This window comes from Callithrix jacchus, chromosome 19 (assembly GCF_049354715.1).
Source record: "Callithrix jacchus isolate 240 chromosome 19, calJac240_pri, whole genome shotgun sequence".
Lineage (NCBI taxonomy): Eukaryota > Metazoa > Chordata > Mammalia > Primates > Cebidae > Callithrix > Callithrix jacchus.
This window is the reverse complement of record NC_133520.1, coordinates 22,227,003-22,245,046: the sequence shown is the minus strand read 5'-3', so window position 1 is coordinate 22,245,046 and position 18,044 is coordinate 22,227,003. Positions and strand designations below refer to the sequence as shown.

Genomic DNA, 18,044 nt, shown 5'->3' with positions numbered 1-18,044 from the left:
CAAACTAAATTGAAATCTCCCTCTGTCCACAACTCTGAAACCCTCTGCTCCCTCTCTCCCTCTCTCTGCCTGTCTAGAATATACTTCTCTTATGTAGTTTCTTTTTTATTTTGCGGAACAGACCCAGCTCAGGCTGGGTCTTCCTTTAGAAAACTTTTCTGGATCCTCCTTTTTCAGTCAGAAATCTCTCTTCTTTGTATTCTCATGACATATAATCTTTATCTTTTATTACTGTATTTCCCACATGGTGTTATAGTTATCTGGTTATGTATTTGTCTTTCCCACTAGACTGTCAGGGCAGGAAATAGTGTATCAAGCTTAAGGGTAGGAAATATTGTATTATGCTTAGCATAAGCCTTTAAACTTAAAAATTCTCAATAAATATTGAATGAATCCTTCTGAATGTCTGTAGTACTTAACCTAGGTATTTCTCACGGCATTTATTGCTTTCCACAGTGCGTTAACTATATAATTATTTTTCTAATTACAAAATAAGCATTTTGAGGTCTATTTCCACATCTGCTTTGTCTTTGTGTCCACCATTACACCCAGTATATTACTACCCATATAAAAAGTGCTAAAATGTTTAACATAAAAAAAAATAATTTTTTTTTGGCTATCTCTACTTCTAGGCTAGAGTCTGGAGTGAGCTAAAACCATGAAAAAGAGCATTAGTATCCCAAAATAAATATATTATCACTATAGTAAAAACAAGTTAAAACGTCTCCCAAAACTATCTTTGAAAATGAAGGACAGCATATTTTCTAAGTTAATATCATTTAAAGCTAATAATGATACTAAATCACCACAGCAATGATTTCTTACCAAAGTGTTTACCTAGAAATTGTCTAATTTTTATGTTTTCAATAGAAAAGGAGAAATAGAGGAAAACACACCCACACGCTTTCTCTCTTCTATATATCTACACACACAGCTTTTTATAAACACTAAAACTGAATTCATGGCAAACACTGTAAACCAGCACCTTGTCTTAATGTGCAATCATATCCCACTTTAAAACATCTATTTTATATACAGGTCTATGAATTGCCACCAGAACTTTAAGACTGAATATGAAGATAGGCATACAAGCAGAAACCAAAAGAAATAATCTCAGGAGTAGATAATTTGGCTAACAGTTTTTAAGGTTCAATTAATTAATTAATCCTAGAGGTCTTATTTAATAAAATACCAAAGAAGAAATGGACCATATAATCATGGTTCTTTCTCTTTAGATTGTCTAAATACATTATTATATATGCAATAAACTACATAATATATACAATTATATTCAACATAATATATTGCCTAAGTTGAGGGAAAAAATGCATTTAACTTTCTGAAATATGCAATCTTCAGGTAGGGTTGTGCTGAATATGTAGATGGAACTTGTAAAAACAAAAACTGAATGAGGACATTTCAGGAATGCCAAAGAAGCAGGACTGATTTTGGTCATAGGATTAAAAATCTTTGGCTGGGCACGATGGCTAACGCCTATAATCCCAGCACGTTGGGAGGCCGAGGCGGGTGGATCATGAGGTCAAGAGATCGAGACCATCCTGGTCAACAAGGTGAAACCCCGTCTCTACTAAAAATACAAAAATTAGCTGGGCATGGTGGTGTGTGCCTGTAGTCCCAGCTACTCAGGAGACTGAGGCAGGAGAATTGCTTGAACCCAGAAGATGGAGGTTGCGGTGAGCCGAGATCGTGCCATTGCACTCTAGTCTGGGTAACAACAGCGAAACTCTGTCTCAAAAATAAATAAATAAATAAATAATAAAACTAAAAATCTTTACAATGTCTGTTTTAAGATTCTATTTCCTACCAATTCTCACATATGATTGACCATCCCACCTAGTATAGCTGAAACTATGCTGCCAAGCTTCAGATTTCTGTAACTGATTGTAACAGAATGTAAAAGAAGCTGGGAAATAGAACCATGTTAAATCAAGAGATAAAAAAGTTAGGAGCCATAACTGACATTAAATATTTTGAAACATCTTAGTAAGATGTCACACAAGATTAAAAACAAGTCCAGAACGCAGCCTGCCAATACTGTCAGACTACTTGCTTTTCTTATATACCAGAATATAAGAATGGAAAACAGTATTAGGGGGACCAGACGGTTGGATTATAGATACTACCTCTATTTCTCTGTGTCTGACCTTTATATTCCAGAGCTTAATCCTTGATACACTCTTTCAGCAGTATGTCAGAATTAGACAACTCTGAAAAAGCAAGTTGAGTACATTCTCATTTGCCAGGCAATGGGCAATTTCTATTTTTGTGAACAGGGACTCAATGAAGAAAGTGTAGAATTGTAATTTAATCAAGTTCAAAACTTACTTAGCACATATTTACTATATGACAATATGTTTCTCAAATATAAAGAGCAAGCAGTTCATTTATATGATGGTAATTAGTATTGTCTATAATATACTCAAACCAAGGTTTTTTTTGGTTCAGCTAAAAAGAAAATGAAGGGAGTAGAGGAAGTTGCTACAAGCTTGGTATGATGATCTCTGGATCTGCTACTATTGGGATGAAAGGAGTATATGGGGGAGAGAAATGGGAAAATCTAAGCAGCTAAACTCCATTTGCTCCTTACCCTGTCTGTTACTTAGAGAAAAAGGCTGGGGATAATATAGATTAAGTTGAGGATTGGGCATGTACAGTTGAAAGAAAAGATGAAGGTAGAAGTGGGAATAATTTCTACAGAAGGGATCTTGGTACCTCTGTTCTACTGCTTTCTTAATAGGTCGAATGGAAATGGAAATGCCTTTCTCAAGAGACCACTTATCAAAGTAGTGTCAACTTCTTTTAAAATGAACTCAAGGTGCCGGGCACGGTGGCTCAAGCCTGTAATCCCAGCACTTTGGGAGGCTGAGGCGGGTGGATCACGAGGTCAAGAGATCGAGACCATCCTGGTCAACATGGTGAAACCCCGTCTCTACTAAAAATACAAAAAATTAGCTGGGCATGGTGGCGCGTGCCTGTAATCCCAGCTACTCAGGAGGCTGAGGCGGGAGAATTGCCTGAACCCAGGAGGTGGATGGAGATTGTGGTGAGCCGAGATCGCGCCACTGCACTCCAGCCTGGGTAACAAGAGTGAAACTCCGTCTCAAAAAATAAAATAAAATGAACTCAAACCCTTCTTTATCTGTCCTAAAGAATATTTTGCATAACAATTTATCACCACACTGTCCTAATCCCCAAAGATTAAGAACTCTTAAAATGTCACTCTTAAAAATGGGAGAGTAACCTATCCACTCTTAGTTACAGTAAAGTGCTGTGACAATAGTTAAAACAACTGGACTATTTTCTAAAGTTTTCTTCTTTAAAACTCTTGTGATTCTACATGTAGAAAAGCCAAAATGCCTACATTCCCCCAAGTAGAGAATCAGAAAGTGTTGAGAATGTATTCTGCTCTGCCTGGTTACCTACCTTCATTTTCCTAGAGGGAGGGAATGATTGGTATTACATGTATTTTCTCTTCAAAGCTACTCTTACACATACAAGGATTGCCCAAACCATGTGACTTAAAAAGGAAAGCATCTTGCCCTGAACATCTTCCCATTTTGCCAAAAATTCCAGCATTCATTTGAATTTTGAAATAACAGGCAAAACATAGGAAGGAAAAATTGGGGGTGGGAACATTTTAATTTAAAACGATACTGCTTTAAACAAAGTAACTACACTTTTAAGAGACCTGTGCGGAAGGGTCAAAGTAGGAGTAAAGAAGGTAACTTTGGAGGAGAGGCACTGGTGGTAAAGCTCCGACAAATCAGAGGGCAGCATGAGAACACTGGATTCCAGGAGACAGAGGGACAAGAATGATGATATACTGACACCAAAGGACTTGATTTCCTGCAATTTTGCTTAATACTAGCCTTATTCCCTTCTATACCTACAAGTTCCAGCTGCAATTCAACTTCAGGTCTTCAATATAATTTCTTCTATAGCAATGAGACAGAAAAAAAAAAGATTGCCCAGAAGGATATATACTAAGCATTAGAGCCTTACTTACTGCAGAGGGCAGGCATATATGCATGAAGCACAATATAACTAGATTTGGCACAGAGAACAATAAAGACTTGATTTGCTCCTTAAGAATCCAAGTGTGGCTGGGTGCAGCGGCTCACACCTATAAATCCCAGCACTTTGGGAGGCTGAGACAGGCTGATTACAAGGTCAGGAAATCGAGACCAGCCTGGCCAACATGGTGAAACTCTGTCTTTGCTAAAAATACAAAAACTAGCTGGGCATGGTGGCATGCGCCTGAAGTCCCAGCTACTGGGGAGGCTGAGGCAGGAGAATCACTTAAACCCGGGAGGCGGAGATTGCAGTGAGCTGAGATCCCACCACTGCACTCCAGCCTGGTGACAGAGCTAGATTCCATTTGGGAAAAAAAAAATAAATCCAAGTACCTAATGAAAAAGGAGCTACAGAAGAACTTGAGCATTATAATCTTGGATGCTAAACTCTGATATGTTAAAGATTCAATACTGCTATTCAAAACATCATTCTGCTGTAACATTGAGGATCAAATGAATGAATGATAACTCTGGGAAGGGAGATCACAGGTACGAACTCTCAAGAGAAACATGAAGTTTGTGCCATAAAATATTGTTGGTGGGTAGATTACTGAGTGATTAAGAGCTAAGAAAGTATTTAAGTGAAACTGAATCGGTGGGCAAGAACAGAAGCTAAAGAGAATACAGAGGGAGCCAGTTTCTTAAGAGTAATAAGGGCATTATTACTGAGGACATTACGTACATGGTATCTTTAAATCTTCAAACAACCTTATGAGATTAGTTTTAGCATTATTACTATTTGTCTGATAAGCAAACTTAAGGTGTAGAAAGGTGAATTTCTTCCAAACCATACACCTAGAAAGTTGTATAGGCAGGATTTGTGCCTGCTTATGCATTTAACCAATAAACTGGGAGAATGGAGCTTAGTGGGAAATTATGCCTTTTAGCAACTGGAATATGAATAAAAGATTTGGCAGCTCTTGTGAACTCAGCTCCTTTTTCCTTTTTCTAAGAGTACCCTTGCAGTGCAATAAAATTTACTTTTATGTTTGTACTGAGCTTATGCTGCATTAATAGTGGGTGGAAGACAAGAAAAGATTTTCCTGGAGAAAAAGTAACATTGGGAAATGGCTGTGGGGCACTCAGGCATTACAGCTGGGTGGCAGCAGTGGCAGAGTGCCTGTGAGGACAGAAACAAGCTGAGAACCTGGCTGAGGTGTGCATTCCTGCATGATCTGCTGGGAAGAGCTCATGTATTTGTCAAAATACATACTACTCCTGGGTTTTATTTTGGTGACAGGAAAGGGGATGAAGAGGAGGTTGTTAGAAATAAAAAGGTTTTCTAGTAGAAAGAAAAACTAAAATAATTCACCTTTCTTTTCTTTTTAAGGTGAATGATATCTGTATGGAAATACCATATTGAGTATTTTAATAACCTGAGCAGCAAGATTACAACAGGCAATACCATTATACATGAGGAGAGGTCTCTTTTTATCACACTATAGAAATCATCAGAGTAATTATTTGTTTTGCAAATAGCAAAACAGTTCCTATTTAAAAGGAAAATATGCAAACATCAGTAATTCCAAACATATCCAAAATCACTTTTTTGTTCAACAATTTCTAAACATCTAGATCTAGAAATTCCTTTAGTAGAAAGTTATGCTAACTACTCTTCTGACTATAAGTATCCTAACAAAACAGAAAGAATAAAACATTCAAAAATCTCCCCTGGTTTTAATAACAATTCTATGTACAATGTTTGCATTTGAACTCATTTTATTTCCCCATTTCTGTAAAGACTAAATGTTCAACAGGATAATAAATGCTTTAGGACAAGAATTACTGTGCCTTTTAATGTGGAATAGAGAGAATGTTATGCCAGGTAGTAAAGAGAATGAATGAAATACATTTAACAGGAACTTCTCAATTATTAAATTGATAGAATTCAGGAGAGAAAATGATAATGCAGTCAATTTATAGTGTGTATGTTAATTAAAATCACTTTGTACATTAGAATAGAAATTCTGTCAGCATTAGAAATAAATCAATTAAAAATAGATTTATTTTAAAATCAGTACTCTATTATTGTCATACAATAAAACCTATTGGAGAAATTAATTAAAAGTAACTTTTTTTATTATACCACCAGAGGTTTATTTTTAACCAACATATAAATTAAATAGTAAAGTGCTGAAAAGGAAAAAGTAAAATAGAAATCATCAGGAAAAATAAAAATGAGCGAATATATATATATATATTTTTATATATACATATATATGAAACTAAATAAGCATTCCAGGCTTTACAGATCTTATAGATTGAAAATACAGATATTCTCCAATGGTTAAAGCATTCTTCAAAGTAAATTTTTACTGCATTATGTTTAATACTGATAAATCCTACATTATATTTAAGATAAGAAAGAAGCGTATTTTGGCTCCCATAAATTTTCAAATGTGGTATTTCTAAAACTGACTGCATTACTAGGCAAATTCTTCAAATCGATTCACTGATCTTTTTACCGAGGGATGCATTGGTTGGAAAATCAAAGACTTACGTCATCCAAAAAATCAATCAGTGAAGATGAGGAAGAAGAAAAGGAATCCTATTTAACGAATACAGCAATAAAAAAATAGAAAATATGGATGAAGCAATTTAATAAGAACAAATAATAAATCAAAAATTTTGTAAAACAATTGAAAGGCAAATGACATTAATTCAAATAAATAAATGAGAAAAGCAGTCACTATCATTGTTCTCAAGAAACTGATTCATTAATTACTTTTTAAAGAGTGATTCTTTTTCCTTTTTCTAAAGGAATGAAACACAATTTATATACTGTGCCCAAAATGTAATAAAATGAAGCTCATGACAAATAATTAATAATCAAATTAAATGTAAGCACTTTAGAAGTAACAACTAAAAGTAAGCAATAGAATTCACTGAGGCTTCTAATTCTTCCCACTAGAACATCAGTTCTAGTTACATAATCACTGTTTCATTACTGTGTGATCTGCCTAACAGAGTCTATGTAATACTTTTGAACAAAAAGCATTTCTTACTGTATAGTTTTTAAAAGATGAACTGATTTGAAATAGGAACCAGCAATATCTTAATGTGAACTTTGGCATTTTCTCATTTTTTATTGTAGCACTATCCTTTGGAGAATAAGAAAGACTGTCAAATTATTTCAAATTTGGGATTTGTTCTGCTCTTAATGTTTCTTAAGGGAAATGAAGTTGCTTTTAAATCTCATCATGACTCATGATTAGTTCTTAGATGTTTTGTTTAATAGAGGTGGGAGTATAGTCTCCAGAAGAATGCAGAACATATTCCTCTGCTAACATGTTTTTGTTTCTTTAAGATTCTAGGTTCTCTCATGTGGGAAGCGATAAAACAGTTTTATTGTAAGTGAATTTTAAATTCACCGCAGAGGATATTTGAAAAGTTTAATAATACTTACTTCAAATTGATCCAGAGCATCGGTAGGCGTATTCAAAAATGCCAAGAAAGAATGCTGTGAGTCTTGGTGCTCTATACCTAGAAGACAGCAGCAACTTTTTTTAAGACTACAACAATTGAAACTGATTTTAATGGATAACCTTCCCTGTCTGAATCTACTAAAAGTAGCTCACAAACTACTGTATTTCAAAGTTGACCACTATTATTAACTCTACATTTGAAAAAAACTAAAATACACAAGTGTTTCCTAGAATATCACTTAATAGTTCAATTATATCAGCTTCCATGAAATACTTATTTAAGTTACCGAGTTTCTTTCTTTTCTCATATAGTAAATTATTAAAAAACCACATTAAATCTTTTGGTAGATTTGAGAGAATTTAAAAATAGGGGCCTGTTTATGTCTGAATTTTCTGAGTTAATTTAACACCAAACAGGCTTCTGTTTTGAAATACTCTTAACAAAGCATAGAGTATGCACTCTCTAATACAAATAACCCTTTATAATAAAATAATGCAGTGATAAAACAAATATACTTAATTACAAAAAAAGTCAATCTGATTTAAATATTTTTTATTGACAGGATGAAGACTCCAAACTTGTTTTTCTCAGATAAATTTTTAAAAATTCGTATGTATCTCTTGACTAAGGCATTAAATTTAAATGCCTAATTGCCCAAATAATTCTTAAACTATACAAATAAAAATACTAGGTAGAAAAAGAAAACCCAGAAAACAGCCAATCCCACATTTTTTACTTCCAGATCCTCAGGAATTGACATTAACTGATTTGTGTTTGTCATATTACTATCTAATAATCTAACATAGTTATCAGGTAAGGCAATATGCTCAGAAACTCATTCGAATATTGAGAGCCCATTATGTGCGAGACACTGTTCTAGATACTTGGGGACATAATAGTAAACGAAGCATTAAAAAAATCCTTGCCTTCATAATGTAAATATCACATTATATTACTTAAGTTGTAGTATACATTATATTATACAGTAAAATTTTGTTCTGCAATATTCAAAATCCAATTAAGAAGCTATGGTAAACATGCCTTCATAAAGCAATGTGATAGACTTAAGTCTCTTCTTTTTCAAGTTTAGGTCTATTCTTAAAATGATGCAGTCAATGACATCTGGTGTGCAAGTCATATTCTGCACTAGTCTCTCTCCTATTAATTGCCATTAAGGCCACAAGTTGTCCATGTCTTATGTATTCTTTTTCTTCTCTTCACTAAACAATGTATCTCTCTTCAGTTTTCATTAATGAAAACCTAGCTTGATTTTCATTTTGGCATGCTGGCTTGTGCTCCTTATCTGAATTGCTATTCACTTTTTCTGGGCTCCTTCCTTTTTTTGTTAATTAAGAAATTCAATCAACAAGAATTTATTGAGCATCAACTATCTGTAAGGGCTTTTTCATGTTAGCTTCTTTACGTGATTACTCTCTGCTCTTCATCATTTTACATACAGATGGCAGAGACTTCAGCTTTATCTCACTGTGTTGCAAGGCTGAGAAAGGATAGGGAAGGAAGAAGCACTTAGACCTAATAAAAAGCCCATTAACAAGTTCAGTATTCAGTGATGGCCTTTGTCAGGTAAATCAATTTCAAATAAATGCATTTAAGATATCCCTTTATTTTTTTAAAAAAATCTGAATTTATTTTTATTAAATCTTCACGTTCTTAACATCCACGTTAAGGAAAGTTTCAGAAGTTCATGTAATACAGCTATCACACACCTAAGCTTTCACATGAAAGGAAAAATGTTCAAGTAAAGATTTCAAGGTAATGGTAATAAATCCAGGATATCCCACAGGACAGGGAATTTAAGTGTCAATGTGGAAGAAGACATTGAAATGCCCCCTAAAATTTTCTTTATTGAATGCTCCATTAATACTATATTAATCTTTAGCTATTTCATACCTTGTTTTCTCAACTTCCCTAAAAAAGAACCCCACCCAAGTTTTTATACATTCTAGGCACATAAAAAGTGCTAAGAAATACCTGTTCAAGTATCCTTACCAAGTTCTGAATATTAACACACATTGCCACTATCAGAGTGATAACCTCATAAGATAGCATTTGAGAATATATAAAGTACATTATACATTTTTTTTCCAATCACGAAAATGTTATTCATGAAATAGTTCATGGCACTGAAAAAAATTTCAAATTTATGGCAAAGTGTCTTTTTCTGTTACTATGAAATCTTTAAATAATGTATATTAAGTAAAACAAAATGACTGAGAGGCCAGTCTTCCAAATGTGTATGTTCATGCATCACATATACACACATATATTCATAAATGAGTGCCAGAACTGATTATGTCAATAATTCTCCCACCTATGCAATAAACTGATTATGTAATAAAATATATTTATAACATAACAGTAAGTCCTGAGTGATGCAAACACACACTCCCATACCCTTTTCAGATCTAAGCTCTTCAGTGTCCTTTATCAGTTGTTCAATTTCTGAGAGTAGTTCCAAGTTCTTCTTCTCTGAATCTTTTAGTTTACTTAAGGAGAAAAAAGGAAAAATGTCATTAATTTTTACTGCTGGTTAGTGAGCCACCTTGGATGTAGCCAAACTTACTTTACTTGGTTTAAATGTCAGTCATGCTGAATTAGGGCACTATAAATTACTGCAGGAAGAACAGTAATACAGCCTGCCACCTACTTTCATGTAGACAAACAGTTTTACTAGAACACAGCCAACATCATTCATTTAAGTATTGACTATGGCTGCTTTTACACTACAATAGTAGAGATGAGTAGCTGTGACGGAGGCTAAACAAAGCCTAAAATATTTACTTTGTGAACCTTTAGAGAAAACATTTGCTGACGCTGAGCTAAATTATTAAATTTTAAAATGTTATAAAATCAAAGGTTAATTTTAGAATATTGTTAGACTTTGTCAGATATTATACCATTACAGACAACCATGAAAGTGGAGCATATACAGGAGTAAGTTTATAGTTTTTGAAACTAGCTCATCTCCCTGATTTATGAACAATATGTAAATTCGTATGTCCTAGGCATAAAGAAAAAACATCATACTTATTTCAAATTACAAAACAGAGAATGACATTCAGTAGCTCTTTATGCTGGTATCAATTCACTTTCTCCAGAAATTAAAGTTTTCCCCTTCTCAATGACACATAAGCACCTTTAAGTAAAACATACTTATGCCTGCATTATTTATAGCAAAAAGCTTATAAGCCAAAAGTTTATCAACCAACAGAAGTATTATATATCTGGCCTTTGATTTGATTCAAAAGATTAACAATTGTAGTTTAAGGACTAAGACTACACACCATTAAAAACTGAATTCATGGGCCTGCCTTTCTTTTCAGCTTTTGGAACCTTTGGTATTCTGAGCAGTCAATGGATTTTCGTATTTGTAGTTTACTTGTGATGTGAAGTTCCTATTGTTCCTCTATGTCACTTAAACTGTTGCTTAAACTTTGAACCATGTTCATAATCAACCTAATTATGATTTTTTTCATTTAATCATTTCTGTATTATGATATGTTGTGACAAGAATTGAGGTAATGTGTTCATTAGCTAACTGCTTCAGAGTTTAACTTTTTAAAAAATACATAAAGGAACATGAAACACAATAATTATACTTAAAAGATACTATACCATTATGAAATGTGCCATCAATAGAATTTTCATTTATAAAAGACTTTTGGTAGAGGCCACAATTTTCAAATGATTATATTTTGTTTTCACCATATGTTGTATTTTTATACAAATATAATATTCCTAAAACTGAGAAAATTTTAGGTTTAATAAAATGTGAGAGTCAATTAAATTTTATAAATAAGGGGAAAAGTAAATACTGGAATATTATTTGCTACTATTAATTCTACTTTATGGACAAGCCAGAGGAAAACAAGGCTATATTAAAACCTCCTCACCATATACAAGGCTTGAAAGCATCTAGTTATTTAAAAATCTTTGTAACATTTTTGGACATCATTTTCTAAAAGAAAGCAATGGACAGGAAACCAAACATGTAACTTCTCTCCAAATAATTTTTGACAAACGTAGAAATTTTCTAGTGGGACTGTATTATTCAATCTTACCATTCTGTTATGATGTTAGATGCTTTAACTTTATTCAACTCTTCTTGGATAGCCTGTTTGGCTCTTATTTCTGCATCCAGAGCCGACTGCAACTCCAGTCTAGCTGACATATCCAGTTTTGCAAAACGACGCATTTTCCAGGGCATATCCTATGAAATAATGACTGTGTTTTAGTTTCATTCTGTTTTTAATATTTAAATTATTACAGTTAACCAGCTGTGTGTTACATTTTTCTAAACTGGACAAGACCCAAATGAACTGTTTTCTCATAAAAAACTTTATAGTAGACTAAAAGTCTAAACAAACTGATACAAGTAATCGGATTTATTATAGTGTTTTTTAAAATCTCTTTTTTCTAATATGATAAGCCTCCATGCAAAATCGTAGAAGCTTACTGTTGCTCGTGTACCCAAGCTGGAATTTCTTAATGCTTCCAATTCTTCAGTCATTTTAGAAGCTAAGGCCTGAAGATACCCTCGTGCATCCTTTTCATCGCTGACCCTAGAATATATAAAGACAAAGTACAAAAGTAAACCAAAAAAGCTTTAGTGCAATATATGCTATTTTAAAGCTTCCTAAAGAAGTAAGTGATAGAAAGTTCAAAGGCAGTCTTAAATAATTTCTTTCAAAAGGTCTACCATAGTATACCACCTGTCAACAACTGGGAAGAGGTTTATGGACTTGTTCTCTTATGTACATAGTACAGCTGGTGACGTTTACAAAAGCCCAAGTTACTCATAGCTGATAAATTAGTAAAACTTCACCCTCGAAACACAAAATTAACACTCTTTAAACCTAACAACACAGATGCACACATGGGTGAGGTTTTCTAAGTAATAAGATTTCTCATTAATTGGATTCTGCCATTATAAATCATAAAAACAACAAACCATTCTTAAAGCTGAAGAATATTAAGTTTAGAAAGCTTAACATAGCATATTCTGCAAAAATCAGGGTTATATTATAAAATTAAGCTCCTCTGTTTTCTAAATTAATCAATAAAATAACAAAGAGAAAGATTAAAGTTACCAAAACCCAATTTCTACATACTGTCTTAAGGCTATCTAGCTGGTAAAACAATTATAATTTTAGATAGAAAGTTTTCAAATTATATTAAGTAAAACAAATTCCACATTTTAGAATTTTGTCGAGAAAACATCTGCATTTCTTATACTTCCTTTATATGGGGGGATGGTGAGGGGAGGAGTCAGGCATATCTACATACCTACAAAAATCTACAAAAGAAGGTCCTATTCTCAGGAAGAATAAAAACCACTGGTATACAGAAAGCCACAGTGCACAAAGAAAAAAAAATGGAGTTGAAATTTGCAATGCCTTTCGCCATATTGGCCAGGCTGGTCTTGAACTCCTGACTTCTTCATCTGCCTGCCTTGGCCTCCCGAAGTGCTGGGATTACAGGCATGAGCCACTGTGTCCAGCCCACAAGTGTATTCTAACACACTTTTGGGTAGACAACTTGTCTTTGTGCAGGCTGGTTGTTTTCAGAGATAAAATCCAGGTCACTGAAGCTGTGAGGAAAGTATATTTCAGGCAAATCAGTATGTATCTGTGATATATACAGCAGACATGTTTACCTCTTGAGCTTTGCACTAGTACCTCTTAGAGTATAAACTCCTGAGCAGTCAAATTCATATATATCTTAAAGAGGCCCTTTAAAAGAGGGTTGGCACTCTTTTCTCTTAGATGGGAGGTTGTCTTTGGAGTACAAGCAAAAGAATTTATAGAGATGCAATAAAACCATTGTAAGAAGTTGCCCTCTCTAGTGACAGTTACATATTCTTAGGCTCTATGTACATGTACATATTTTTATTGCCTTTTAAGGAAAAATGGTTTTGGAAATTATGTTAAAAATGTTTGGGTAGCAAGGGTTGTGTTGTTCTAAAATTCTTTGAACACAAGTGACTGCAATCTTTTAATTTAATTAGCTGATCTATAGTATAAATTGGGATGTAGGAAGATTATCTTTTTCGGAATACAAAAAAGATACTTACATAGTAACAATGAAGAAAACTGTATTAACATTCAAGTGCCCAGGCTAACAGGTCTCACCTAGTGCTGGTTTAGTATCTACCATAGCTCAGAGATCTTAGCTTATGCACGTTTCCAAGAAACTGTGAAGTCCAATGTGCTTATTAACTTTGGAAATCAACTTCTTGTAAACAGACTTCAACTTGTTTGAAATTTTATATGACAATCTCTTTCTTCTAATTTTACTTTCTGTTTCCATGTTGAACACATTCACAATCCCTTACAACTGCAGTCTTCCACTATTTCCTAACTTTGGATTAAACCTATTTCTCTTTTTCTTGGCTATAGAGAATTACTGGTTTGGAGGGTAACTCATGCCACTTAAGTTCCACTGGACTCTAGGTCTCACACAACAACTCCTTTTCATAATCATGGCTATTTGCCTATTTTTCAAGCTCATTAAAAAAAAAATATCTTACTTTCTCCACCCCCAACACTATTTCTCTCTCTCTTTTTTTTGTTTTTTGAGAAAGAGTCTTGCTCGTTGCCCAGACTAGAGTGCAGTGGTGCAATTTCAGCTCACTGCAACCTCGTTTTGTGGGTTCAAGCGATTCTCCTTCCTCAGCCCCCCTAGTAGCTGGGATTACTGATGCATGCCACCATGTCTGGCTAATTTTTGTATTTTTAGTAGAGATGGGGCTTAGCCATGTTGGCCAGGCTGGTCTCAAACTCTTGACTTAGGGTGATCCACCCACCTCAGCCTCCCAAGTACTGGGATCATAGGCATGAGCCACTGTGCCCGGCCCCAACACTATCTCTTATTCCTTGCTTCTAGGCCATTTGGTTAAGTTTACTTATACTCACTCTCTTTTAAAAACCGTTTTAGAGGTAGGTGTCTCTCTTTTATTTGGTGAAATCATTCAAATAGATTCTTAATACCATAGTTATTATTACTATACATAATCACCCTCTCTCCTACACCTTATATTTTCAATTTCATTATTTTCATATGTTCCTTTAAACATGTACAAATTCTACCAAATCCAAAAGTTCCCTATGCTCCTCATTGACAAACCCCCAAACATCCTATTTTTTTCCTCTTTTTCATTGTTATACTACTGACATGTAATTGCTCTAGTATTAAAACCCTCCATTCACTCCTCTGTACTCCATGAGGTCTAATTCCTGCCTCAACTATTTTGCTGAAGCTAATCTGTTAAAACTCAACTACAAAAGGCCATCTTAGAGCTATAGTGTTCTCTTGGAAAATTTAATCCTTTCCTTCCAAGTTCTCTCAAATAATCAATTAATTAATACTTATTAAATACTATTACACTGGGCATACTAAGAAGACAAAAGAAGATATATAAGGTACACTTCTTGAACAGTCAGGGCATATACAGTAATTAGAAACTGATTCTTGAGTCATATACACCTGGTTTCAAATCCTAGTGCTTACCAGCTGTGTGACTTTGGGCAAGTTACTTCTCTAACTTTGTTATCCCACCTATAAACTGGGTATAGTAATAATATGTACTACCTCAAAGGACTGTGTAATAACTAAATATGAATACAAGTGAATTTCCAGCCTAATGACTAGAACACTCTTATGTTTTAATCAATATAAGCTATTACCTTACACAAATGAGCATTACTGAATGAGGAATGTTTCAAATAATGTGAGTGGATTTAAATAAAGAGAGATAAAGGTTTCATTACTGAAACCCTTTGTAATTATTAAACCCTTCTCCTGGTTCTCCTACAGAGCTGTTTCATCTAGCTTTTATAATATAGCCCTTACCATTCTCCTTTCTTGTCTCCTTAAAAAGATCTTAGCCATTTCATTGGCTTTATTTACTAGGAATTTAATTCCCAAATTTACATTTCCAATCCTAACCTTTATGTCAGTTATTCAAAAGCATATGAAAACTCTCTACTAAGAGATGTCTCAGGAACACCTCATTCTCACCAACAAACAAAATAAAATAACAGTTAAAACTGATCATATCATCTTCCCCAAGGTTGGTTACCCCTCTTGACTTTCCTATTTCAATGATACTATCATATTCTTAATCTCCTTAACCCAGAATTCAGAAATACTAATTTCTCCTCATCTCTTGTCCTTCATCTGTAAGTAGTATTAAGTCCTATAGATTTTTCTTTCACAATGTCTCCTGCATTTGTTCACTTTATTTCCAACCTTACCTTCTATTTCATCCTGAACATTACTGTTAAGAGCTATTTGCCTAATCATCATTTTAATTAATACCATTATCTTTGCAAAAACCTTCTCCATCTTACAAATAAGTGAAGGTAAAATTCTTACCTAGTATTCATGACAATTGTGTTGCAGTAACTTTATTAATCTTACTTCCCACTATTCTTTTACATAAATTCTCCAATTTGGTAAAACTAGGTATAGGATATTTTACTAAACTCAGTGTTTTCAGAAAACACAGTCTAGTTTAACTAATTACTCCCACCCTTCTCGAGTACCTAGTCTGAGATAATTCTCTCAACACTTCATTCTTATTTTTAAAAAGTCAGTATCTATTCAATATGTAAGGCATTTATATTTAAGTCTCATAAGTTATCTCCAGCTCTGGTCAAATTACTTTTTAAACTTTAAATGTTAAGTTTAAAGTTACTTAAAGGCAAGTGTAGTACTTTATCTTTTATAAATAAAAGTACTGTATCTTTTATTGTACCAGAAGAATGCTTTATGTGAGGAAATAAAGTTTAAAAATAAATCTTATGGACTAGCCTATTAATCTAACCACTCTTGGTACTATTATTCCAAAGAGAATACATGAAGTCCTCTGATGAGCCAATAGCAAGAAAGAAGGTCCCCACTCTAACAGTGGTGAGAAGCAGATGTTCTTGCTCAAGAGGTTTTCTTATTCAAGGGATATTTCACAGCAAAAGAGAGAGAAGATAGAGTTCAAGAGCCATTAGAAGTGCCTTCACAAAAGGTTATTACTATACATAATCACCCTTTATATACTGTAGTATTTGTTTTGTATTAACACTGTTCATTTGTCCCAGGAAACATTTAAAGTGCTGTATGTCATGAGGTCCTATAACCCTGTTTGAGCATTTTCATTTTTTAAAAGCAGACTGAGTATTCCTAATCTGAAAATCCAAAATCTAAAATACCCCCAAATCTGAAACTTTTTGAGAACTGACAAGATGCTTAAATTTTTAGATTAGGGACGCTGAACTGCTAAGTATAACACAAACTTACCCCAAATCCAAAAGAAATCCAAAATACCTCTAGTCCCAAGCATTTTGAATAAGGAATACTCTATCTGTATACTAAACTCAAAGTGCTTTTAATGGAAAAAATATTTGAACCAAAATATGAATATAAGAAACAAAATTCCCAACAAATAATTGAGCTATAGACATACGATGTAACTATAGGCTGGGTATCCTTTATGTGAAATGCGTGAGACTAGAAGTATTCTGGATTTCAGATTTTTTGGACTATAGAATACCTGAATATACATAATGAGATTATCTTGGGGATAGGACCCAAGTCAAAACACAAAATTTGTGTATGTTTCATATACATTTTATACACACAGGCTGAAGGTAATTTTTTTTTTGAGATGGAGTGTCGCTCTGTAGCCCAGGCTGGAGTGCAGTGGCGTGATCTTGGGTCACTGCAACCTCCGCCTCCCAGGCCCCAGTTCAAGCAATTCTCCTACCTCAGCCTCCCAAGTAGCTGGGATTACAGGCATGAGCCACCATGCCCAGCTAATTTTTGTATATTTTAGTAGAGGAGGCATTTCACCATGTTGGCCAGTCTGATCTTGAATTCCTGACCTCCCCCAAAGTGCTGGTATTACAGGCGTGAACCACCATGCCCAGCAAGGTAATTTTTTACAATGTTTTAAAATATTTTTTTCATGTACAAAACTTAAACAACTACCATTTGCCAAAAAGGATTTAAAAAGTTAAATAAATATACAAAGTGAAACCACCTATTTTTACTTGGCAATAAAGCCTTCGTTAGATTCTACTTTCTCCACGTATTACTAAAAAGTGAAAACTTTTACAAGCACCAGCATAATCACTTAATAAATGAATATGAAGGTTACTAAGATGAATATTCCAATCTAAATCCTAAGAGCTTGAGAAACAGTTGATAAAACTAAAATGTAACCATTTAAGGTTTTAAAAATGCCATGTGTGAATTAATCTGGTATAATCATAATAGAAGGTAACAGTACAGTATCTTGAGCTTCTAAGTATTTTTGCAGGCCTTTCATTTCTTAAAATACATATACAGCAGTTTCGATCCTAGAAAGGAACATCTATAGATAGCAGATGAATTTCAACGGTTCTCTAAGAACCAAGTTTGACTCTGGAGGTAGTAACATTTTCTTAGAAAGTAATAATCAGATTTCAATGAAGCTGTGTAAAAGCTGGTATGGAACATTTGTTAGAG

At 34.0% G+C, this 18,044-nt stretch overlaps 1 protein-coding gene across 34 annotated transcripts in view; it reads right to left on the bottom strand.

Moving 5' to 3' along the window:
- The window catches only part of CDC42BPA (CDC42 binding protein kinase alpha), a 327,482-nt gene that overhangs the window by 70,868 nt on the left and 238,570 nt on the right, over positions 1–18,044 (bottom strand). For 16 of the 34 annotated variants that reach the window (XM_078356683.1, XM_078356689.1, XM_008985301.5 and 13 more), the window contains 4 exons: positions 11,998–12,103; positions 11,603–11,751; positions 9,936–10,027; positions 7,501–7,577 (listed from right to left, as the gene is read on the bottom strand). In XM_078356683.1, coding sequence (XP_078212809.1) covers positions 7,501–7,577; positions 9,936–10,027; positions 11,603–11,751; positions 11,998–12,103 — 424 coding nt within the window. Of the gene's footprint in view, positions 1–6,594; positions 6,643–7,500; positions 7,578–9,935; positions 10,028–11,602; positions 11,752–11,997; positions 12,104–18,044 lie in introns of all 34 variants that reach the window. The other 18 variants (XM_017966458.4, XM_078356686.1, XM_078356692.1 and 15 more) reach the window with 2 other exon arrangements.